The 26805-nt window shown below is 39.5% G+C and overlaps 1 protein-coding gene across 1 annotated transcript; it reads left to right on the top strand.

Annotated features, from left to right (window-relative positions):
• Nucleotides 1-10525: 10525 nt before the first annotated feature.
• prep (prolyl endopeptidase) lies at nt 10526-19864 on the top strand. The gene is made up of 14 exons (XM_061051924.1): nt 10526-10727; nt 11062-11136; nt 12642-12775; nt 12945-13075; nt 13245-13454; nt 13626-13747; nt 13860-13965; nt 14251-14442; nt 14534-14731; nt 15297-15400; nt 16465-16696; nt 16960-17091; nt 17578-17734; nt 18361-19864. The coding sequence occupies exons 1-14, from the start codon at nt 10587-10589 to the stop codon at nt 18653-18655; spliced, it is 2229 nt and encodes a 742-aa protein (XP_060907907.1). The 5' UTR covers nt 10526-10586; the 3' UTR covers nt 18656-19864.
• The last annotated feature ends 6941 nt before the right edge of the window (nt 19865-26805 follow it).

Genomic DNA, 26805 nt, shown 5'->3' with positions numbered 1-26805 from the left:
GCTTAACCTTTTTTTAACGTTACTAGACACGTCCCTCTTACTACAGTTGAATAAGAGACCTCCCCATTGGAAGGTTTCATTGAAACTATCTTGTACACAAGAAAAATAGTTCCTCAGAGATCTGAAATCTGCAGTTTTCTCTGTGGGGTGTACGCGTTAATGAACAATAGATTTAATAGAAACGGAGAAAAGGACCTGGTTGTAGGTTGTAATTTCTTACACACAATTTTACAATGATTTATTTGTCATAAGCGAAGTTCCACTGAGGCTGAAATCTTAGATATTTATCTCTTACAAGTTTGATTGAATAATATGTGGGAGTGTGTGTCTGTAAGAATGATTTATGAAGGAGATTATGTATTCTTCCAGTGAAAGAAGGTTGGTCAAGTTAGTCAACAGTAAATGTAAATACAGTAAATACAGACAGCGGCTTGTACACAGACTCAGGGTGCCTTTGAGGCCTCTGTAAATGTTGTAGGATTGTTAAGCCCTATAATTTCCATGCTTGAGTCTGTACCTGCCTTGGGTCATTTCTCGCAGCAGCACTAAAGACGACCACTCCTTCCCTGTCACCTCCCCCCGAGGATGAGGACAATGATCTTTGGCTGAGATGCCTGCGCCCGAGCCCATTTTTATAACCCATTACAGCTGAAACGTTTGAAGCGGCCTCCACCTTTGCCATTTCTGAAGTTTTATGGCTGACTGGAGGAGAAATGTTTTGCATTCTATCCCAGCTATTTTGTTGTCACAGCCCCCTACTCTCAGTCTCACAACATGTCACCCTCACTTTTTCTCCTGACATGCTGTGCTGTTATCAGCCCGTCAGCCTCTTCAACATCCCCGTCAATTCCATGTTACTTAAAGTGATTTACTTTGCCGTGCTGCTGCACTCTATTCAGCCTGTGGTTCAGAAATCACTCATATGCACATTCATTTCTTTCGGTCTTCATCACTTTGACCGAGTTCAGTTTGGGGTTTTCTGACATCACAGAAGCTTTAAGCAGAAACTGATTGCAATTAGTTTTTTTTCGTTCTTCTTTCCTGTCCTGTTTTCCGTTTCAGGTGTGAATGAATGTGAGCACAGTGCCGGAGTCACCACCCACCTAGTCCACCAACCGTCTCCTCTCAACCGGTGGATGATCTCGTGTTGACAAGCCAAGGGTTATTATCGTGGTTTCAGGACTAACAGGAATGCTACTGCGCTTCTCAACAGATGTCTTTTCAAATCTTGACAAAACCACCCACAGAGATGAAGAAAGAACACGATCATCTGTACTCGACTGACCTGTTGTGTACATGTCTGTAACCTGTGAATGATCTATAATATCTCAACTGTTAACATAGTTGAGGTGTATGCATGTCCACTGGACTTGTAAAAAGGACAGGTATAGGGGTTATTCTACATCCAAGGTTGGTGTCAGTCACCTTCAATATTATTATAATTTGGTTTCAGTTTAAGAGCATATACAACCGCTTTAGGTTTTGAAATGAGGCAAGTGAAATCTCCCAAAGCTGAAAGCTGCAGGTAGGAAATGAAGTGAGGGGAAATCCCATGTGCTGTCCTAGAGTCAGGTCAGGTGTCATTGAAATAGTCTGTAACATTTGCAATGCCTCATGTTCTTAAACTTGATGAGCAGCTGTTAACTAACAAAACTCTAGTTATCAATAACAAGGATTATAAATGAGGAGATAAAACCAAATTACTCAGGAAATCCGTAACAACATGTGTAAAGTGGAGATCATTTTGTATCTTAGCTTGCTTTGTTGTTACAGACTAAAATGTGGTTACTGAGAGTGTGACCAGCACACAATTAATGTGTATATTTTGATTTGAAAGCACAAGATAAACATCATTAGGCTGGAGGATGGACACCACTGCTGGAAAAAGACTTGAAACTGGAAGTGAAACCAATAAATCACCAGCAAAAAGTTTACAAAGGTTAAAAAACTCAAATGACAGATTGACAAATTTTCCCTTCCATACCATCTGACATCTTTTGGCGACAGTGAGTCGCAGCCTGCTGGCTGTTAGAAACTATTCAGACTTGGACACTCCTGCATTGTCAATGTCAGTCCTTGCAGTTAGAAATGATCTGTTATGACCATCAGGGTTCTGGTTTTCTTTGTCATACATTGTAATTATTAGTTGTTAACTATAGTTTATCTGCGATTTAAAAAATAAAGGTTGACAACAACTTGATTTTAAAATTGACTTTAAAAGTTTTAAAGACTCACCTCTCTGTCATTTAGAGAAAATGTAACTATGTCTTAACACAGTGGACTCACAGTGGACCTAAAGCCACAGTGGTTGACCCTTAATTACATAATACACTGTAAAAAGAAAAACATCCTTTCTGGGTATTTTGTCTTGGGTGAAGTGCTTCCTTTTTTCCCACCCTTGCTTTTGACACTTTGAGCTTTGTTTCTCAACAGATTACCAACCCTGATCTAAAGTTGTTTCATTTTAAACTGACCTCAAGGAGCAAATACTGCACACACTTAACACTTTCAACTGCAAAGCCAAAGCAGTCATTGTAGCAGTATTTGCTTGTCTGCTTTTTACAAGCTCAATTTTTCATAAATAAATGTGTGTTGCAGCTTTACAGTTTCACTGAAGTAACTGAAGTCCTCGGTTAAAAAATAATGTTATTCAGATCAAAACCAGATGAGCTGACCTTAAGATGGATAGTTGTGCAGCTGAGGAAGTGTCACCCCCCCCCCCCCCTCCCCCCCAGGAGCCACACCTGATTGTATTAAAGGCCCCTCACATTGTTTTGTCTTCCTCTTGATTACTAAGGCAGACTGTCATAATGACCAGCATTGAGACGCATCTTCCGGGAAGGATGCACACAAATTCGTACATATTTCCAACACAAACACACTCCTGCAAACCTTGAGAAAAAAGAAAAAATCAAACTAGAACAAGTGAAACATGTTGCGGAATGTACTGTTTATTTTTGATTGATAATATGTTTGGCTGTCTATCCGTTTGTATCTGTCTCTCAGGAGCAGCTACCCGATTGAGCTCAGTCACCCTCGCCCGTTCTCGGATTCCTGCCATATTTCTGGATGTCTACTGAACAAACAGAGGTGAACCCGATTCATGCTGTCTCATTCTGGCACAGGGTAGAGTTTCCCCTAACTTTCTCCCTCTCACACTTCCTCCCTGGCATCCCAAATAGAGACGTTCAGAATAGCCGACTGTGACTCCTGCTGGAGCGGATGCAATATATACGTATTCAAGCATACACATTCATTTCTGTCTGGCTCTGTGACACCAATCCCATCCGGTGCAGTGAAACCTGTTCAGCAAAGCACTATCACTGCATCAAACATGATAGTAAAGGTAAGACATTTTTCATTGACAAAAAAGCATGTGTGTAGACACAATGTAAAGCAATGTATCTATCTGTAAATCTCAGTCACTAACCACCTACTTTCCTGGGAGCTCTTGAGCTCTCTTAGGCTCCTCAAGATCGTTGGTTGACGGCCTGCCGGAACAACCGAAGATTTCTGCCTTTTAATAAGGCAGTTTTTTCTTACCACTGTAACTTTTGCTGCTTTGCTAAAGTGCTCAGGATGGATAGGCTGGATCTTTGTAACATAACAATGAGTAAGGTCTTTTACCTGCTTTTTGTAACATAACAATGAGTAAGGTCTTTTACCTGCTTTTTGTAACATAACAATGAGTAAGGTCTTTTTACCTGCTCTTTTGTAATGTTAACAGACAAAGAGTAAGGTCTTTTACCTGCTTTTTGTAAAGTGTCTCGAGACAACACTTGTTATGAGTTGACGCTATACAAATAAAAATTGATTGATTGATTTTATGAGTACTTAAAATGCTCTAGTATTGTTTATTAAGGGCATTTATAAAATTGACTTTTAGCCTCATTAGCTGAGTAGAGTCCAGAAATCCAGTTACCACTACCTTTTCCAGATCACAAAGTAACATGTCATATGCTGTAGAGTATGTTTAAAAGCAATGATGAAAAGAAACGTGTACCTATGCACTTTTTGTATGATTTCAGATGAAATACCAGCCTACTCGACTCGTCTGTGAAGTGGTCAATGCTACAGCCAGGAGAGGGTTTATTTAGCCTAGCATAAGACTGAAAGAAACGTGAAAATTAGCTAGCAGTCACAGTCTATCCTAAACAAAAAGGTATTACGTCGTATAGTGAGCTTGAGAAGTTTTGTTGATTTATTTTGATGACTTTTAAACAGAGCTTGTCAAGCTGGCAGTTTCCCCTCTGCTTTTAGTCTTTAAGCTAATTTAAGCTAACTGTGTCCTTGTTGTATATGTGAGAGACTTATTGACACTTTCTGAAATTAAGATGACAAGATTGATAAAGAATGGAATTATTTTCTTTTGTCTACAAAACCATCGATATTGATATTGAAAGTGACTGATTTAGGGTTTAAGCTAACAGTTTTCAGCTTTGTATAGAGCTAAGCTAGTACCTTTTCTCTGTTCTAAGTATTTTTAGTAATGGTGCCCACAGGTGGGGTCATACCATGTTCACGAGAAGACACCATATGAATGCCCACTTCTTGTGGTATTTCAGGACATAAGTCGAATTGTTCTGAAATTTCAACATGAGTTGTTACATGTTTGATGACGTTTTCAGAAATGCACCCAACATAGTTTGCTTAAAGTTAGCTACGTAAATGGTGCCAAAAGGAGCTATGACGAGTGTTAATCTAGATTTTCACACAACTTTTTGAGTTCCATTCAAATAAGCATAAGCTATCTTCATAGCACAAATGGACAGATAAGACAGAGGTATTCTATTCACCAGGCTCTCTGGAAAGTTACAATAAACAGGAGGCCATTTCCCCATATTTCCACCTTCCTTATATACATGCTGCATTACACATATTGACGAGAACCAATTGCAATAATCCATTTTCCTTATAGAGGAATGGCACCAAGGTTGCACAATACAGTGTTTTAAAATGTTTGTGAGGCTGCTCAAGAATGGAGTCCATTATAAAACTTTACTGCCACTCATTGACAACATCAATGACATCACCAGGTGCCACTGTGTCTGTCTGCACACCTCAGTCTGTGTCTGACACCCTTAGCACACTCATGCACAGACACACACTCTCTCTATTGTAGGACCAGTCAGACAGCACTGTCCTCCACCTGTCTCCAGTGTTACCTGTCCCAGTCATTACCAGGGTCCCAGATCCCCACTGTAAGTGCACATGTCAACAGCAAAATTACAGGGCCTGCACACACACATATTTGTTTTGCCTTTTAAAAGGATAATATCCGTCTGCACGCAAGCGATACGTTTCATTTTCTCCCCTGCACCCTCCTCCCCTTTTTCTTTGTTTTTTCTGACAAACCCGGAAAACAAAGCAGACGAGGTTCAAAGGAGAAATAAAGAAAAAGACATGAAAACAGAGGACAAGTGCAGATGAAGGACACACACTGGTGCTGTGTCTTAATGACAAGGGGAAACTTGTGTTTTTCTGTCTCTGGTCAGAGCGAAATTTACCTGATTACAAACCACTTCCTCAACTGTCATTAGATCTCAGCTTTGTTCTACCACTTAGCCGGACTAATTAAGACAAGAAAGTATCTTCAGATGTTTGTGGTGAGAGTGTCTCTGTCTAGAAATGTGACTTTGGCAAGACTTCAGAGTGTAGTATAGAGGCACGATGTGCACAATCAAGTCTGACAAGGAAGAATTGACCTAGACGGAGATACGACTTGTTTTGACAGAAAGATAAAGATCTATATTCAGACAGTGACATCAACTTTTTTTCCCCCTGAAATTACCCACGCTGTAGGATTTACCGTCAGTATAAATACGCAATGGTGTTTTTGTAAAAGTCTTCCTTTTATCCTCGACTCTTTCAGCGAGTTGGCTTTGGGTAACCTGAGTGCTCTCTTTCCCTTTTCAACATGATCGCTGTAAACAATGACAAACTTCCCTTCTCGTCAGGCTGACTGACTTGGTCTCATTGTCGTTGTTTTTCCCGCTGAAAGAAATCAGGACTGTATGTCTGAACAGATACTGACAGAACCTCATTACATGTAGCCTCCTGAAAAAGACAGAAATGAAGTCACCACTGGAAAAAAACCTCAGACTTGTTTGCTCAGTTTGAAAAAGGAATCTATGGCTCCTAGTCAGTGAATTTTCTGGGCATCAATGAAACTGTCCGCCTCAAACATGTACCAAAAAAAAACAAACACATTTAGCATTTCCTTTAATTTGTGGACCAATCACATCCGTTCTTTCTGCACGTAGTAATTTCCCCCCCGACTTGATCCTCCATAACATCCTGTTGTCTGAGGACATCTGAGGGACTGGACAGGTTGGACTGACCCTCCACCACATCACACACAGGGCAGAGCAGATCAGACACTATTATCCCGGCCCTGCTAATGACAGCTGAATGAGAGAAACAGACAGGAAGCTGTCCTCTGTGATCTCAGGGTCCTTATTATTGCTTGTGTATTGTTTTGTCGCGTCAGGATCCTTTTTGACTACTATTATTAGGCTGGATGACTGTGACTGTGACTGCAGCAGTAACTGAGGTTTGGTGAGAATCATATAAGGAACATGTACATCCATTCTGACTCATGGTATCTGTGACTTAAAATACACAGAAGAGTGTCTGCATTATATTCAACCCAGTCTGCCTTTTGCTGTAAACATACCAATTGTGAAATAAAGCCGTTGACCGAACAAATGCAACATTAATACAAAGGTAAAGGTGTATACAGCAAAATATAATTTAAATATTCATAACGTCCAATAATCCAATAATGTCTTTTTACATTATCCTCAACATATTACCACATTTATCCTCAGATACAGGTTTGAAAAAACTCAACGCATGCACAATTCTTAAGAGAAAATATACAAATTGATGTAAACCTACTTTCATTAACGTTCGCATTTAATTCAGAACTGATGGTAGCACTATAGGAGAAGCAAATAGACTTCATCCTGAGGTAGACTCTGATGTATGCACTGAATTTCATGGCATCTATTCATGTGTTGCTTGGAAATCTCCTTCAAAATCATAAACACCAACCCGATGGTGAATCAATATTCTACCACAGAATATCAGAGCAATCCATGCTAGTTGTGGAAATATTTCAATCTGAGCTAAATGGCGTACAAGTTGACCAAAGGATCAATTTGACAATGTGGATACAGCAGTAAAGGGGGGTTGGGGGCAAAAGGGGAAGGTTTCATAATCATGGATAGCCATTTGGCAGATGTGGAAGTAGTTAACAATAGTGAAACATGAATTATTAATTATTTAATGAATACCAATAAATGTGAAGTATAAGTTGTGCTTTTTTTAAACCATTTCATTGGATCCCTTCTACATTTGTAGATTTTAAAAGACTTCAAGAACAACAAAGAAATAATAATCAAAATGAGGTAAAGGGTGTTCTTTGCTGCCATGATTGATTACAACTCTATACCTATACATCCAGAATCCAGTTTAAGTCTAAATAGCAAAACTAAATGTTTTGTCATCAGAATCCGTTTGCAGCTTATCACTGTTTTTCCTCTCAACGTGATGAAGGTATTTGAACATGTGTCACCTTATTGGAAAGGAAATAACTCGGCCTTTGAAAGAGGGAGGCGATTGACCATCAGGGCCAAATGATTCATTGTGGAACAACAAGATGGTTCATACGACGCCATGACGTAAAGACTTCAGGGTTAGTCACCTTTTCTGCTTCATCAGTTCATCAGATGGCATACTTAACAGTCTAAACAACTCTTTGAAAATCCAAATCTTCACAGCAGCCTCTCAGAGTGAAGTGACCTTGGTTGCTGCTTGTTCACTGAAACACAACAGGTGGCCATCGTCCTCTGTCCGCTGCAGCAGAGACAGGTGCTTCCGACTGCGGCCAACAGATCACTATTGACTCTGGACAATGGAGGAAAAACACAGGAACAAGAAGGTCTAAGTCATGCATGGCCACTTCCTGAGGAGCCCAAGTCTATGCCGAGCACACAAACACATAAAACCCACCCACTCTATGAGTATAAAAAGTCAATATTTCAATGCAAGCACAAACACACTCATTCAAAACTGTCTGTGTTTCTGTTTTGTTACAGGGAAACAGAGGCGTCAGAGGACAATAGGTCTTTGACCCAAATCTGAGGCTGACATAGGCAAACAGGAGGTGATTCCCAGTGCATTGAGGGGTATTCCTGACTACAGCTTAAGGACAGGAAAAAGAATAAAGTGGAGCGGGGAGGAGGGACCATCCTTTGGCCCCCCCAAAAAAAACATCCACCTACAAACAATTACCACACAAAGGTCAAAAAAAGGAGACCAACGTGTTTTGTTCCTGGGAGAAGAGGAAGATAATAAAAGGCTGATCTTTTGCTCTTACTGACATTTTTTTTTCTAGATCCTTGCTTGTGTTGTACTTACTCTCTGATGTATGTCGCTTTGGATAAAAGCGTCTGCTAAGTGAATTGTAGAGTTGTAGAAAAGGCTGAATTGAAAAACAATATCCTAAAAATACATTTTCTTCCCAGAGAAAAAAATATATTTTTTTCCTCCACTGCACTCCCTCAGTCGTTTTCTCAACTTTCACCGTCTGCTCAACCTTACAAAACTGCCAAACTCTCTCGCCTTCCTGTAACATGTGGCTCAAAGCGTGACAGCTCTGACATGCTTCAAGTTGAGTCTGAAAGTAACAATACTTTGGAATCTCCTCTTGGACATCTTACTGTCGGATCAGCAGTGGAATCCAAACAATGCGTTTTGTTTCGTTTCTGACTGAACTACTGCCATGTAATTAAACCTGTCTTGTAGCAATTATCTGCATAGCTATAGACTGACTTACAGTCATAATAATGCGTCACAAAAGAATATTGCAACACGCCTTTTATAAGAAAGCATGACTTGAACAAGAAAGCACCTATACCTAACCGTTTAATTTCTGCAGGGAACGCATATTTTTTCATTTAGAAGTACCTCAAAATAAACCCAAATGAAGTCCAAAACCTCAGGTATATCCTTAAAAAAAAAAAGGAATCTCACCTTCCCAAAATGAATCATTAACCTCAGGGGAGCGACTCATTTCCTCCAGTTTGGTGCTACCTCAGTGAGCCTTATCTCATGCTATCAGTCATTGTGTTGAAGAAGGTGCCAGTGATAATGACGGTCAGATCAGGCTTGATTGATTAAATACGGAGGAGGAAGGAAGGGAGGGGAGGATGATGAGCAGAAAGAAAGAAGAGTGAAGGGTTGACCCCTCTCCCCCCTCTGTCACACAGATAAGAGCGGTGATGGAGATTCCCAGTGGACTCAGAGATAACCTCTAACTAAACTTTAAGTTACAATCAACCACTGCTCTAGTTTCTCTGCCGAACTAAGTTCTTTAGAGGGGGAAGGAACAGTGTTGAGTTTGAACTATTGCTCTAATTTCAAGATGTTTTAGAGCTTACTTCTCATATAAGTAAAACCCACATTGTTCCTTTAAATTGTTGAGTTCACAGCTTCATTATACAACAACATTGCAGTGGGGGGGCAACTTTCCCTTTGAGTTGCTTTTCTTTTCTGAAGGTAGAAGTACTTAAAATGGCATAATCAACCATTCAATAAGTAGGAGCCCCAAAGCATTGTAACGAATATATGTTTTAAGGGTTGATGTTGGATCATGCATCACATTTTATTCATGACTTATTTACCACAGCGTTGTAGCATAAGCTAATTTGCAATGTCCAACCCTAAATGGGCCTTTAAAGTAGAACAAATAGACAAGAGGCTGCACAAAACTAACAAATACAACCATAAATGCAAGCATCAAGGACACAAAAATATTTGATGTTTAAATAATTATACATTTTAAAAGTGCCTTTAAAGATAAAGATAAAGGTAAACTTTATTGATCCCCCATGGGGGAATTTTTTTGTATTACAGCAGCTCAAGAAAACAGGAAGAAGGGATAAAATTATTAAAAATAAAAAATAAAAATCAAACATATGTACATCAGTTAAATAACGGCAGAGAAAAAAATACAATAATAGAATAATGCTCCATGCTTTACAATGCTCTACCTACATTTTGGCTGAAATTAACTGCAGTAACTATCATATATACAGCATGTAAACTGTGGCAATACCATGTATAAAATATGAATTAATTTTCCATTGACTCATTTGTATTTCACTGTATGTAAAAACTAAATGCACTCCACTTTGAGTGTTATTGCATGGCCTTGCGGAACAGTCTTTACATTTCACTGCACATCTGTATGAGCATGTGACAAATAAAAATCTTGAATCTTGAACAAGAACAAGTCTAATTTTTCCCCATTAAAACATAAAAAACAATATTTTTTCAGTCAATTAATCATCTTAAATTATTATCAATTAAATTAAAACTTTAACATAGGCCTTGTTTCTTCTTTTAACGTAGCCAGTGTACATTGAGTTTGATATTTTTAAGTCATCTGTGAGTTCTGTTTTCCACCGACAGAGGGCGCTCTAACATCTGTGCTGCTCACTTCGCAGACAGCGGCCCCCTCTCTTTCAGGTGCTCATTGACTGTGTGTAAGCAGATGCATCTCTCAGCGCTTTAAGTTGATGTTTTTCAGGATCCAGAGAGCCATTGCAAAACCTCTATTTCACTCTCTGAGGCAACTCATTTTGATACGTGACTCCCGAAAACTGACATCCAAAAAAATGTCTTTCCAGTATCCACAGGCTTACCGCGACGATGCAGTTGTGAGTAAATCTGGCTAGCTGAGTAGCCTAGCATGCTAACAAGCCGGGATGCTTAATCATCATGCTTTTTCATTCATTGGCATGGGCGTCTGCTTTGTTAGCATGCTAGTTAGCTTAGCTGTGTTTGACAACCAAGACCGGCTTTGTTGACATAATGCAGAGGCTGCCGTTCATAGTTTGCAGTGCTACAGTTTTTACAATTTTTTTTTAAATGTATTTAACACACATGGAGGTGCAAGCTTGTTAGCTTAACCCTGTTTTTTTTTTTTGTTGTTGTTGCCACACCTAGTTGATAATTTAACAGATTTTTTTATTCGTGTCTCACCTTTCTCAGGTGGATGATTATCATGGATCCAAAGTGCCAGATCCATACAGCTGGCTGGAAGACCCCGACAGCGAAAAGACTCAGGTGAGTCTGTGAGGGGATCACATGTGTTGATCTGCATTTATTAGTTTAAATTGTGCAGAATTACGACACACACGATTAACATTATTTGTGTTTGTTTGATGTCTTTTTTTGAAATGGAAAAAATATTGTTTTTTTAAGCAAACATCTGTAAATGGTTAGTGTAATGCATTAGTATTTTGCACTCATTTACCTCGGCATCAATAAAGTATCTATCTATATGTCTATCTATCTATCTATCTATATGTCTATCTATCTACCTATATGTCTATCTATCTATCTATATGTCTATCTCTCTATCTATATGTCTATCTATCTATCTATATGTCTATCTATCTATCTATATGTCTATCTATCTACCTATCTATCTATCATCTATCTATATGTCTATCTATCTATCTATATGTCTATCTCTCTATCTATCTATCTATCATCTATCTGTCTATCTATCTATCTCTAATGTTACATTTTACAGAATGTATTGATATGCACATTGGTATCGTGGTAATGATCAGCTTTCCCTGTCACATTGTATCTTCATTTAACATCCTCTCCTGCTATGAGATTTCTGCACAAGCCATATTCCTTGTTTTGGGAAACCTGGCTGGAAAAGTCTTTTAAAAACAGGATGGGGGGGGGGCATGGTCATTATGCACCTTATAACTTATCATTTAGTATTTAGCCTACTTGCACATAGCTCTGTATTCTCGTTTACTGCACATAGTTCTGTTTACATCTGTTAGTCCGATCACTGTCCACTTATATCTGCTCTTTTTATATTTTGTATTTTAAGTTGTATTTAAATTGACACTTTATATTTAGGTGAAAATGTTTCGTCTACTTGCACTGTTGTTATTTTACTGCTCTGTGTGCCTTTGAATTACCCCCCCGGGGACAAATACAGTTTTTTGAATTGAATGGTGGGCTAGTGGTTAGTCTGCAGTCTTCAAAGCCTGGGTTCGTATCTATCTATCTATGCCTCATGTCACTACCCACTCTCTCTCTCTCTCTCCCTGATATCCCCCTCTATCCAGAAAGAAAGGAATTAAAAAGCCCCGAAATAAATGAATGAAAAAAAAAAACACGATGGTGTGGCATGCTGACACTGTGTCTCTGTTTCTGAACAGTCTGTTAGTGCAGAACATGAAAATAAGACACAAGATCTCCAATGGTTTGTCACTTGGGTACTGCCACTATCGTATGAAAATGGACCAGGTTTCTCTTGTTCCCATGGAAACATCTCATCCCAAACCAGATCTAAACCTTGATACTAATGAGCTTATTAACACTTTCATTGATGCAATTTAGAGCCTCTTCCCAAAAGCCTGTTTCTATGAGCCAAACCTGGAACCCTGTGATAGTTTAAACACTCAGGTTTAAAATCAGCAATCGTATTCAGATAAAGTAATGCATCAGAATCATGGACTGGACCGAACACATTTTGATGCTTTGATGTTTAAAACCTCTGTGTGTTGATATTATGTTGTTGTTTTTTTTTTCCCCACCAGGCATTTGTTAGTGCTCAGAACCAGCTGACGGTGCCGTTTTTAGAGCGCTGTGAGGTGCGAGACTTGTTTAAGGAGCGCATGACTGAGCTGTATGACTACCCCAAGTATAGCTGTCCCTTTAAGAGAGGAAGCAGGTGAGGACTGACACGGTCATGTTTAAACTGTGTGTGTGTGTGTGGGAGGTTAGATTAAGAAAGGAAAGGAATGTCTAAAAACATCTACTATTGATATCGTAGATGTTTTTTTTTCACAGCTTGATTAGTATTCTGAACATGATTTCACAATTTCTCACCTCATTTTCAGGTACTTTCACTTCTACAACACAGGCCTCCAAAACCAGAGTGTGATGTACGTGCAGGAGAACTTGGACGCGGAGCCCGCCGTCTTTTTGGATCCAAACACATTTTCAGACGATGGAACGGTCGCACTGCGAGGTATCACAAAGACTGCTAGAACGGTTTGAATTGTTAACAACTTTGATTTGAACCTGTGATGACTCCTTGTCCTGAAATAGCTTGGTATTAATGACATCCACCCTTGCAGATTAATAAACAACTTCAATTACTGACTTTATTTACGTTCCGTTTCTCTGACTGCTTAAAGGCTATGCGTTCTCCGAGGACGGGGAGTACCTGGCGTACGGCACCAGCGCGAGCGGTTCAGACTGGGTGGAGATGCGCTTCCTGCGGGTGGAGGACGCCACACCTCTGGAGGACCGCCTGGAGCGAGTCAAGTTCAGCTGCATGTCCTGGACTCACGATGGGAAGGGACTGTTCTACAACTCGTATCCTAACCAGGAGGGAAAGAGTGACGGTGAGGTCAAGACTGTGAGGTTGCATTTAGACATGCTGCAATCCTAAACATCATTTGGCTGCTTCGGTTATCTATAGCTAAATATATCTGTGACAAAAGATAGAAATAGATTTTAGTTTTTTTTCACCACTAGAGGGCAGTAATCAAAATAATGTTTTTTTGTTTTCCCAGGCACTGAGACGTCCACTAACCTGCACCAGAAGCTTTACTTCCACGTGTTGGGAACTCCTCAGTCTGACGACGTGCTGTGCGCAGAATTCCCCGACCATCCCAAATGGATGAGTGGAGCCGAGGTATTTTATATTTGTTTGATATTTTCTCCAAATTAGAAAACAAACGCATTGAGAGACCGCATGCGCTCGTTGATATTCCGCTGGTGCTCAGAGATGTCCTGTCTGTCTGCAGGTATCAGATGATGGACGCTATGTGCTGCTGTCTATCAGGGAAGGTTGTGATCCCGTCAACAGACTGTGGTACTGTGACCTTCAGACCACTCCTCAGGGTATTACAGGTGTGTTACACCTGTCACAAATATTCTATTGATTCATGTGTTGTAATTCTTTGTTCTTCATCGACATATTTTGATCTCTTCTGTTGTAAATCTTTGTAGACTTAGTTTAGGGGAGCTCAGTTCTTCTTGCAGGTTCATTAAACGATAATGAGATATTCCACAATTTCCCAGTTTGGGATCAATAAAGTAAATCTATCTATATATATGATCTTTTATTTATTTATTTTTAGCTGGAACTTTTTTTTAGCTGTCATCTTTACCTTCATTCCCTCCCTGTGTGTTTAGGTCTGTTGCCATGGGTGAAGCTCATCGACAACTTCGACGCTGAATACGAGTACGTGACCAACGAGGCCACAGTGTTCACATTTAAGACCAACCTCGACGCCCCGCGTTACCGCCTCATCAACATCGACTTTGCCTCTCCAGCTCAGAGCAACTGGAAGGAACTCATCCCTCAGCACGACAAGGACGTGATCGGTGAGCTTCTGCAACACTTCTTCAGCGTCTACTATCAGGGAAATGGAATACAACATTTCAACTTCCTTCCTCTCATTTCTCCCCCCTGCAGTTTTTGCCACCTGTACGTACTCCAGCTACCTGTTTGTGTGTTTCCTCCACGATGTGAAGAATGTGTTGAAAATGTACGGCCTGAGCTCGGGGGAGGAGCTGAGGACCTTCCCTCTGGATGTCGGCTCCGTGGTGGGTTTCACAGGACGGAAGAGGGACTCTGAGATCTTCTACTATTTCACCTCCTTCCTCTCCCCAGGTATGACTCTTTTAAAACATTCAATAATTCTATACAGTTCTAGGATTTCTTTTATCCAAAGTGACAAAGACATGACGTTCAGACTGCATAATAACTAAGAAATGTACAAAGACGCAGCATGAAAGAAAACTGCAACAACAATTAATACTTCAAGTGAAAAAAATCTGGGTTTAAATTGCTCTATATCAGTGGTTCTCAACTGGTGGGTCGGGACCCAAAAGGGGGTCCCAGAGCTGTTTTCAGTAGGTCGCGATTGTGTGCTCAGAAAAAAAAATAGTGTGAAAAAAGCATGCATGTTTTATTCCATTTCTTTGTTCTGTAACATGATTTGTACCGTCTGAGATCCAAACTGCAATTTTTGTGTGATTTTCACAATTCTCGTGAGAAGGAGTTGGTAGTGGGTCCTGCCGCAAGACCAGTTTAGAACCACTGCTCTATATAACAGTAGTTCTATCTCGCACTGTAAATGATGCGGATATGCACTACAGGAGAAATATTTCCCAACGTATCGTCAAAGATATTCCGAATAAAAGAGATGACAGTTTTTCATTTCTCCTGCCTTCAGCCATCATTTACCACTGTGACCTGACTAAGGAGCCGCTGCAGCCCCACATCTTCAGAGAGGTCACGGTCAAAGGTTTCAGCCCGTCTGACTACCAGACCACCCAGGTAATCAAAACGACGTTCCTGTTATTCATTTAGTCCATCAACACAAATTCTAGAGAAATGAGATTCTCCTCGTTTTTATTTCCTCTTCTAATGCAGAATCTTTTTGTAGCTGCCGAACAGTTTTCTTTTAGAAACATTTATGGAGAAATCTTCATTATAAAACTTATTTACATCCAGTAGACAAGTCAGCTCCGTATGTGCTGGTCTTACTGGTGGGCGAAAAATGTCACAACACGATATTTTTTATGTTAGTATAACGATCACGATTTTATCCCATTTTTTTTGTTTTGGGGAGCAAATGGGGGAGGGGGAGACGCGTCTGTATAGGAGCATTTACTGCAGCATGATAGAATGAGCACTGTGGCCCGGTTCTTCGTTACCTTTGCCGTGGCAGATCGTCAACACGTTCTAATCCTTCACGATCTAAGATCATTATATCGCACACCACTATCTGGTCTGGAGAAAAAAAAACATCTTCTATTAAAGCTTCTCGAGGCCTTTTTAAATTGATAAAAGTCCAATTTCTCTACTTTTTAAAGCAAATTTCAACGTGATATTTAATTTATAATGTAATGACACTTGAGCTTCTTGAAGCACGATGTCTCATCAGTTAGCTTTGTGATTATTTTCCCGCTGAAGACGGGGACCTCAGGAGGTTCAAGATTAGCTTCATTGTCATAGAATACCAAAGCACACTGAAACCTCACTGACCCCTGGGAAACCACTGTTGAAGATAGTTTGTATATTACAGCCATACTCACTGCCTCCACCTGTGTCTAAGATTCCAGTTTGTTTCCTGACTCTTCCTCTCCTGACTCTTATCAGTCCTTATTGTGTCCCTACAATTCTCCAATTCACTTAGCAGACGCTTTTATCCAAAGCGTCGTACATCAGAGAGTAAGAACAACACAAGCAAGGATCTAGAAAAAAAGGAAACAATGTCATTAAGTGCAAACAATCAGCTTTGGGTCCGATTGGACGCACAGGTGCTGACAGGTGTTGCACAGAAGCACAGCAATTGCACAACATCTCTAATGGCGTGTCTTTCTCTGTGTCTCTGCCAGATCTTCTATCCCTCCAAGGACGGCACTCAGATCCCCATGTTCATCGTTCACAAGAAGGGAATCAAGTTGGACGGCTCCCATCCAGGTTTCCTTTACGGCTACGGCGGGTTCAACATCTCCATCACGCCAAGCTACAGCGTCTCCCGGCTCATCTTCGTCCGACACCTCGGGGGAGTCCTGGCCGTTGCCAACATCCGAGGAGGAGGAGAGTACGGAGAGACCTGGCACAAAGGTGAGGGTGTTGTGCGACGCGCGTGTTATAAAGATTAGTGTATCACTGCAACTAGATCGGAAAGCATTTTGTTCCCGGGTTTCACGTGGTGTTGTCATTTTCAAAGAGAAATGAAACTGTGTAAATGGGTAATGTCTTTAAGGGTGCTGACGTGTTTTTGACTTGCCTCTCTTTGAACACTACCGTAGCATTTAGCAGCTGCTGTGAATTTCTCATTCTCGATATTAAACAGCCGATAACACTCTGTGTATTTGTCCCTTTAGCTGGCATGTTGGCCAACAAGCAGAACTGCTTCACAGACTTCCAGTGTGCAGCTGAATATCTCGTCAAGGAGGGATACACTTCTCCCTCCAAGCTGACTATAAACGGAGGCTCCAACGGTGGCCTGCTTGTAGGTATGTATGCTGCTGGTGTAAGAACAGTATCAGCTGTTTTTACACCAAACGTATCACTCATTCTCCAGCCTGTTGTCAGCAGACCCTGAAGCCATGAAATGAACAGTGAGGCACCATAATTTGCACATTAAGCGTGAAGGGGATTTAAGATGGTCTGCTGTTTAATGTGAGAGAAATAGCTCGTAAATGCTCAACAGGGTCAAGACTTTGTTGTTCATCAGTCTGTGGAATGCTTTTTACTGTAACTACTGTTTAGTGTAATGAACAACAGATATACTGGATCACGCCGGCAGGTCAAGCAGTACCCCTATGCAGGGATTGTTTGTGGGGCAACACTGGATTACTCATCTCTGGGGAACGTTCCTGTTTTGAAAATGTGTCCAAACACAATAAGGGGTTAATGTCAGTTATGAGTTTTAGCTGCAGAGTTCTGAGTCCCTGGTGTAAATGTGTATGTGTGTGTGTGTGTGTGTCCCCTCCCTTCAGCTGCCTGTGTGAACCAGCGACCCGAGCTGTTCGGCTGCGCTGTGGCTCAGGTCGGCGTCATGGACATGCTCAAATTTCACAAGTTCACCATCGGCCACGCCTGGACCACAGACTTCGGCTGTTCAGAAGACAAAGAGCAGTATGATTGGCTCATCAAGTAAGTGCTCAAAAAAAAAAAAAAAAAGCAGATGATGCATTTGTAATGTGACAAGATGACCTGAAGGCTTTTGATCCACACAAAGATATATTCATGACCCCCCTGATCCAGGATTATCACCTTGTTTTAAGATGTCATTTGGCCTTGAAAGAACATCAGAAACAACCAATCCTACCTTTCAGAGTACAACTTCTTTATCTGCACGTTTGAGTGACATTTACAACATCTTTATTTATTTTATTTTTTTTATTGAATGTTTAAGCACATCTGGAAAGCACATCTGTTACAGCAAACACTGACTGATTTCAAAATAAAATACTTTTCTCAACATGCAAACAAACAGTAATTGTAATTAACAACATATATGAATCAGCTGTTTAATCTTTGTTTCTGCAACGCAACTGTGAGAATTAGTTTCTTCTGCTATGTTATTTACTTTAGGTTCTATAAAACTTTGCATTACAAAGCAGAATTATGGTTTCTTAAAACAACTTTTTTTTTTTTTTTTTTAATAAAAGGGATGTTTTACTGATTGACCTTTGCACCCCATCCCAACATTCAGGTTGTTCTCTTCACTTGTGCGATTATCTGAACTCTGTACCATTCGTCTTCTCCTCTTCTCCCAGATACTCCCCGCTCCACAACATCCGCATCCCAGAAGGCAACGGGGTCCAGTACCCCGCAGTGCTCCTGCTCACGGGGGATCACGATGACCGCGTCGTGCCTCTGCACTCCCTCAAGTACATCGCCACCCTGCAGCACATCGTGGGCCGCAGCTCCAAGCAGTCAAACCCTCTGTTCATCCTCGTGGACACGAAGTCGGGCCACGGCGCGGGCAAGCCCACCAGCAAGGTCATCCAGGAGGTGGCCGACACCTACGCCTTTATCGCTCGCTGTCTCAACATCTGCTGGGTCAAATAACCTGAAAACTACCGTTGAAGTGTGTTAGTGTGTTTTCTTCTTTTGTCATCCATAAGCATCTTTGGGAAAATGCTCAAAGGGGTCTGTTCACACAGTCTTTATATCTTCACACCGACAGATGTTTGACATTTCATGTAGCTACTAGATCTTTTTCTTTTGTGTTTATCTTCAGCTCTTTTCACACATGACCTGCACTCCTAAACATTTCACTTTATACTCGACAACTTTGGGTCCTTTCAGCTGGACTTTAAGCCGACTTTTCATGGAAGCACCCTTGTACAGAGTCGGTGTAAAATCCACACAGGCCAATGTGAAAACCCGACAGGTTAAATTTGAGGCAGGTTGATGATGAAGTTCATGTTGAGCAGAGTTTGGTTTCTCTTCAATCTTTAATGCTCGCCCTCAGCTGCCAGTTTGGTGTTTTCTACTCTTGGGTATTTAATATGGAAACATCCTTATACGGTTTAGGAAAGAGCCCCCCCCCCCCGTCCCCGTCCCCGTCCCCGCATCTCCCGTAGTGTAGGTCATGTGTGAAAGGACAAGTCCTAAAAATATTAGACACTACATTTTCAGGACCTCATATGTGTACGACACTTGATTTAGCCCCTCCCCCTCTCTATTTGAGCCTGTCAGGACGCAGACTCTTCAGGATCTCAGCCAACATATAGCACTCTCTGCTAACATATAGCACTCTCTGCTAACATATAGCACTCTCCTGTTGGCCATTTTTGTATCCCTAAAGAGAGAAAGTATCACTTGTGTGGTGGATGTCAAAAAAAAAAAAAGTGGGCGTATCTCCACAGTTACATTAATCAGCCAATCAGCTGTTACAGTCAAAAGGTAAAAGTGGCAACCGTTTATGTCAAGATCACTTCCTGGTGTTCTTGGCGCATCAACATACCTTTTTATTTATTTGTGTGCGCAGGACAGAGGTGGTCGGATGTTTGTCTTTAGCATGTACAGTTCTGACGGAGCAGCGCAGTGCAAAACGATGCTGCTGGAAGTCGACAGTATTGCTGTGAGTGTGTGCGGAAAACAAAACAAAACATTGCATTGTGTGAAAGAGTGTGTGAGTGTGTGTTTAAATGTCAGTCCCCACTTTTCTTTCAGACTGATGATTTCTACCTCTTGACATGTGCTGATTGTTTACCTTTGAAAGGAAACAGAACACAATGCCACAACTACAATAAACAACTTTTTAAACAGTGATGGAGCACACGCGTCCATTCTGTCACATTTAGAATAATAACTTTATTTGTATAGCCCTTACAAAACACAAGGTTTTTACAAAGTGCTTTGACACAAGAAGGAGAATAATATAAGTAGCATCGAAACAACAACAAAACCCCAACAGTAAACGAACCCAGACAACAACCCGACCAACAACAGAACTCAAACATCATCAGCAACACTATAACTCATAATAATTCAGAGTGTTTAATGACTAAATGAATTATATCGATAACTCGTGTTCCTGTTTGAGCCAACTTAAGAGGACTGAGGAACATTTAATTGAGGATGAATGTAAGTGAAGTTGGCTTTGGTTTATGCATACATCAAATATAAATAAACTGCATTCAGATTTTGATGAACAGTTATAAATAAGACATGAAACACAATGTGTCACAATTTTCTGTGGTTCATATTTACCTCACAATCTACAAATACATGAAAACACAACATTAACACTCAAATTCAATAAGTGTGCATTTTATTTAGATTTTATTCGATTCATCCTGAAGCATTTAAATGAGATGTTTGAAGTAATTCAAAGAGAACCTGGGAGCCGCTGTTGTTGCAGTAGTGAGTGTGTAAGTATCAGCTCCTCCACCAGGGGGCAGCCAGCCTGAACGATCCCCAACACGTGCTGCAGGAGCAGAAAATGAGGGTGGTCTGACAGAGGGCCCCATGTGGATTACTCAACATACATGTTTCGTGTTCAAGAGCTTCTCTTTCATGTTCAGGGAGGACATTTTATAAAACAGTATCAAGAAACTTTTACAAACTAAGTCCTCAACCTGACTTTGTGCTGTAATCTCACGGGGGAAATTAAATGCATAAAGAGGAGACAAAAGACAACCATTCATCATTCTTCACTTTATTTTTCCATTTAGAAAAAGCATAAACACATTCATTTGATTACATAGCACAGTGAAAGGCTGGAAGAGAACAGTGAAAACATTTATAAAACTAAAACTAATAATGAGGCTGCTGATTATTTTTTTCTGTGTTATACAGTAAGTTTGATTTCTTCATTTTAACTTACACAAACTAAAACATTTTAGAGCCAGCAGAAAGAGTTGGAAAAAGCCTGAAGAGCATTTAAAAAATATGATACAGACCTTGATAAGAGAATTTAACAAAATTAAAAACATCATTTTAAAATTTGAATGATTTATTTGTTTGGTTATGTCACATAAACGCAGATTAACAAAACAGATCAGTTTTCATTGAAGTAAAAACTGACATTTCATTAAGCCATTTGTTATTGTCACACGCTGCATGAACTCACATTTCTGCTTTGTTAAGAAAAAAACAGATTCAAGCATTATCATTAAAAAACTTTAATTTAATTAATAAGAAAAATTGTGTTATTTAAAGTCTTAAATCTTTAAAGTATCCGAACTCTTTTGTACGTGTATATTTACCTTCAAACTACTCCAACTGTGTAACATTTAATTTAATCAAAATGGCTAAATAAACCTTAATAAAAGAAGTAGATAAAACAAAGTTATTATAACTGCAGGTTTTGTGTTTTAACGTCTTAACTTCTAAGATTTATTATTCAACCAAATTTAAGTCTACATAAAGAAAGCTCTGAATCTACAAAACTAACTGTTCACTTCAGCTATGATTGAAGAAACACTACAAATTAAATACATCCTGAAACAGACATCAAAGTTGATTCTTCTTTAGAAAACAAAGTAACATCATTTGGATTTTTTTTGTAACAAGCTAGTTCTATTTTTTTAAAGGAAGAGTTTCCTTCACACCAAAAGCAAAAACATAAAACATTTTTAAAATATTTGAACTAAATTGTCTTCAAGTATTGCAGCATTTTGGGAGCATTTATTACATATTTACCTCCCAGTTCTTGGGGGGACTCACTAAACAACTTTTGAAGTGAATGAATGACATATAGCCCGAGCAAGAACTACATAATGGACTAATAGTTTATATGTAGGCCTGAAGAAAATATGTTTGTTTGATTTTTAATAGAGAAAATTGTGTAAAAGACAAATACATTTGCTAATTTTCACATAAGATACTATATGAAAAAATAGTCTTAGTAGGTTTGAAAAAAGGAGAGATATAGGCACATATATCCAACTTATATTTATTAAATATAGGCTATTGTCCAGCAAAAAAGTAAAGATCATTTTGTAACAGATTTGAAAGGATTGAATGAAAAAGAGTGACGTAGCTACAGAGTGTCTTTATCACTTTATTGAGAATAAATATTTTTTCCCGATATAAGCATAAACTTAACGATTTGTAGACCTTGCCTATATAATGTTTTTTTAAATAAAGTTTTTAAAGGCCTATATTCGCGTGCGTCTATGTGCACGCGCGCAGACACATTGAAACAGCAGAGGGCGCTTCACAGTCTGAGGAGACACTGCACACTAATGTGTCGATAATGTAAAAAGGCCCACATAGTTTCAAAAAGTGAATCATGTATCAGTCCAACTCTCGTGAAAAAGAAAGCTGCTGGTGCATGAAATTACAAACCAGCGGGCTTGTTTCCGTTTCCGTGTGCAGTAAGAGAAGTATGAATTAGAAAAAGAGGAAATAACTTTCACATGTAGACCAATGTTCGTCTCCACGTCAGTCCTCAACTGCCTCGTAAACCTGATGGATTGGCTCCTTTTTTCTGATTGGCTGACACATTTGAAGACGTTCTGAACCCCCCAATAGAAACAGACCTAGGGCAACTCTGAAATATTAATGCGCCGAGCGGAAGCCGCTGCCCACCGCCCACCCACTGCAGAGGAACTATTTCACTCGGCGGAAGAACAATCGATAATTTAATCGACCTCTTTGCTAAATTTTTTACTCAATTGCTTTGTCGTCATTTGTGATCATCTGTACCCTTAGAGGCCTTCAGAAACAAATATGCAAGTAACCAAACCCAAACTTTGATTGAATTTTAAATATGCTTTAGAAGTTATAGCCTACAACTGAACATACTGATCTTTTGTCTCTCTGATGTCTTACAGTAGCCGTATTTTCTGGTTTACTTTTTTGTTTTGTTAAAAGTAAGTCATGAATAATCAGACTTAATCTGTTTTCTTCCTAAAGTTTTTTTAAGTGAACTTTAAACCTCAACAGAAAAGAAAAAAAATGTTCCTGATTTGTCAAGTTTTACTTTTTTGAAATTCTGAATCACATCTTGAAGATTTTATCATATCTGATTCCAAAACTTAATAATATATATTATTTTTTTAAACGAATCTACATCTGCCTTCATGTAGCCTATAACTAAATAACAAACAAGGTTAAGTAGCCTTTACTTCTAACTCACCTTCAGAATAAAAGCTTGGCCATGTCATAATAAAGTTCTTATTTATCATCATTTCATTTTTTGTAATTGTGAAAAAAACCTTTACAATATGTAAGGTTTCAAGGAAATCTATCTATCTATCTGTCTATCTATCTATCTATCTATCTATCTCTCTATCTCTCTATCTATCTATCTCTCTCTCTATCTATCTATCTATCTATCTATCTATCTATCTATCTATATCTAATTAGTGTGGTGGGCAGTCTTTTAGGGAACCTTTGGATGGCGCTATTTATAGTATTCCTCTACAGTTCTTTGGTCTTATCATCTCCCTGCTTTGGGACCAGTTTCTTGTAAACTGAGTGTGAGAACAGGAGCCTGAGTGATAGAAAAGCAGATCTCTGATCAGTGGGGGAGTTTTGGTTGTTTAAGATACAAGCCTATTGATTATTAAAAAAGCCTATCTCCTTTATAACGACCTATGTTGTTCTATATTTCTAACTATACTGTCCTTAAAGGGAATCCTGTATTTTTCTGAATTGTTTAGACTGGTAAACAAGCTGTGAGGGGAGGGGTGTATGTAGAAGGACACTTATCAACAAGAGAGTGAGAGGTGGTTAGAGGCCGGGAGAATGATGGGGGAGGACATGGGTGCCACATGGTCTGAGGAGCCATGATGATAAAGCTCTGAGACATGCTCTGATTTAGCTTAAAATGATTTCTTTCTTGTCTTGTTTGAGAACTTTAAAACGAGCTCCATTTGCAGTCGACTTCAGCTTCAGTGTTTGTTTACTTTCTTGTGACTGAAAACTGAAAATGGGGAGCACTCTGAGAAGCATGCTTTTGTAAAAAAAAAAATTAAAAAAAATTGGGACCTCAAAATGAAAAATGCCCCTCATCTACAGATCATTTTGGGGATGAGTTTCCAGATGTGTTCCTCTGCAGTCAGCCTCCTGCAGTAATCTGTATTGTAACACTCTTAAATCTGCCTGACCCTCAGGCTGCTGCAGCTTGTGTTACAGTCACTATATAAAATATTCATCCATGGAAAAATCTCTTTGATTCCAGCCGGTCACTCGGCTTCACGCTGCCAGGTTAAAGTCAGCCCTGAACATGTAACTCAAACTAGAGCGTCGGCAAGCTTCAAGTCAGGCAGGCTCAACCTTTTTTTTTCCCCCCTCCACATAATAATCCATCAGAGGGGAGAAACACTTCTCCTGCCTGTGCCATCTCATTCATTCATAAACAGGAGGATGTCCACTCCCTCTCCTTCAGGTGAGTCACTTTTTTTCTCTGTTTTTGAGACTAAAAAAAAAAGTTATTTTCCTGCATAAACTACGAATTTCCCGTCAAATCGCTCTAAATTTGAATGCTATTTGGTTTGAACTGAGCTCACCCCCGAAGCTGTAGAACCTGCTTTTCATTGACCTGAAATGACCGCCTTTAACAACATGACACAGTGATGGATCGGCTCGTTTATTAAACCCATTCAATAAAGTTTTGAAGTTAAAGATGCGCGCGCAAGGGCATGAATGAAAGTTATCGGTTTTAGGAATTGAATTGAAACATGAAATCAAACAGAAGTCCTTAGACACGGAAACGTGAAGAGATTACAAGCACAACTTTATCCATCACCTCGACTCATCTTTAACTAGGCTAGCTAAATTAATATTTGTGAAATAATAGTTCGAAAATTTCGTTAAGAAAATGGATCGATCAGTCTGCCATCAGACAAGGAAACATTTCTGATCAACAGAGGATCAGGACGCATTAAAAAGATAAAGTTCAGTGAAACAAAGAAAAAGTCAATAAAGTCATACAGACCAGCAGAGTCCCAGCAGAAAATCAAACCAAACGAACGCGTGAAAATTGGAGAATCGGAGGAGATTAAACGCAGATTTGTTTCCATTGTGCGCAGTTTTCAGGTTTTGGCGCACCGGCTACAGAGCCGCTCCGTCTCCAACAACCCCCCCTCCCCCCCTTTCTCTGACGTCACTGATATTGAATCGGATATTTGCAGCCTGTTTACTACTATTTGATTCGACTTCTCGGATTAAAGAAAACAGCCCAGACCACATCACTCTACCCAGAATGTTATTTTCAGAATGTGTCTGTGTTGTCTTCCCCTTAAACTAAATATAAAATCATAGTCCTTAAATCAAGAAGTGAGGAAAACAGTCACAGAGGCTCGAGGAAGTTCTCTGAATCAAAGTTTCTTGTGAAGACATTAAATGCGACTTTACAAAGAATGAAATGCTGATTTAAAAGTCGGAGTGATGGATCTCTTTTGAAGCATGGATGAACAGAAAACGTGCTACAAGTTTTTTTGGCTTTGCTTTTGTTACCAAGTGTGGTGCACGTGGCACAAGTGTAGGTTTTTTTTTTTTTTTGCTTACATTTTTTTTTTTCGTTGACTCAAAATATTTCTTAACGAATTCTGAGTAAATGTTAAAGAAATAACTTTAAATAATTCAAAATAAAATGATTTTTGCCCATTCATCCTCTAGTGAAGGAATTCTCTGATCATATGAATGAAATCTAAGCACACTCATATTGGCCTTCTAGCTTAGAATTTCTTGATGATCAGTTAATAATGAAATGAATCACGTTTTTCTTTATTAGATATGTCAAATGTCCACACTCTCCTGTTCTTGAAATTCACCATGGGAGCAGATGAGCTGCCTTTGTAACACTGTTTATACTGGTATCAAAAAGTGAAAGATTGGTGTCTGGAATGCATGAAGTAAACGACAGAAAAATAACCCCCTCTCTGAGAAAGAAAGGAGTAAAAGGGGAGAGGGGAACTCAATGAACCCTTTGAACTGCATTGACAGCAGCAGGGTTAAGGCAAATTTCCTCTGGGAGCCTACAGGGTGAGGAGTGGGGGTTGGGTGGGGTTAGCTGGGGTGAGAGAGTCCGAAGTCTGCTCAGAAAGTTGGTATTCAAACAGCTCAGGAATCTGCTTTTTACCCGAGAGCTTAAAAGCTCCTGATGATATCTTTAGTCGAGGTAAGAAACTACTAAAGAAGAAGATCAGACTGATTCCAGTTCTCGTCACTTCAGTCAGGCTGAAGGGCTCCAAACACAGACTTTCAGATTGTTGTTTGAACACGTTTCAAATCAAGAATGAATGAAAAATGTTGCATTTTTGCGAGAAAAGTGACATGCTGGGTTTAATATGAGACCTTAATGATGACTGTCTGTTTTTCTTAACTGCAGCAAACCCTCACTTTCACTTTTCAAAGTAAAACATTATTTTACTTCATCCTCCCTCCTTTACAAATGTTTCATTGTGACTGGCTGTGAAATATCAGATACAGAGATGGAAATAAGTCCATGATTTGTGCATAAATGTGCCAAAAGATGTTGATGCATTTCATTCTGTTGATCACATTTTATTGATGCACCAACGAGAGAAAAGAAACACAGCTTGAGTTTGAATCTATGTTGACTGCTGGCCTCACAAAGATCCATTCATTCATTCATGAAATAGAAAAAGTTTGGAAAACAAACACGTTTCTAAGTTTAAAAAAAGGAATGTTTCCTAATATTTATGAACATATGTAGATCATGGGGGGATGATATATTCACAAACATGCATTTAACCTTTCAGGAGAGAAAAACCTAACCCCTAAATGTATATATA

Source organism: Labrus mixtus, chromosome 12, assembly GCF_963584025.1.
Source record: "Labrus mixtus chromosome 12, fLabMix1.1, whole genome shotgun sequence".
Classification (NCBI taxonomy): domain Eukaryota; kingdom Metazoa; phylum Chordata; class Actinopteri; order Labriformes; family Labridae; genus Labrus; species Labrus mixtus.
The sequence above is the reverse complement of the archived record's forward strand: the minus strand, read 5'-3'. Positions and strand labels throughout refer to the sequence as shown.

Bases quoted from the DNA above. Each gene is read 5' to 3' on its own strand.
- prep (XM_061051924.1), top strand. From the start codon at position 10,587: ATGTTTTTCAGGATCCAGAGAGCCATTGCAAAACCTCTATTTCACTCT. The intron at 15,401-16,464 runs GTAATCAAAACG...TGTCTCTGCCAG, and splicing joins CTGACTACCAGACCACCCAG to ATCTTCTATCCCTCCAAGGA. The intron at 17,735-18,360 runs GTAAGTGCTCAA...CTCTTCTCCCAG, and splicing joins CAGTATGATTGGCTCATCAA to ATACTCCCCGCTCCACAACA.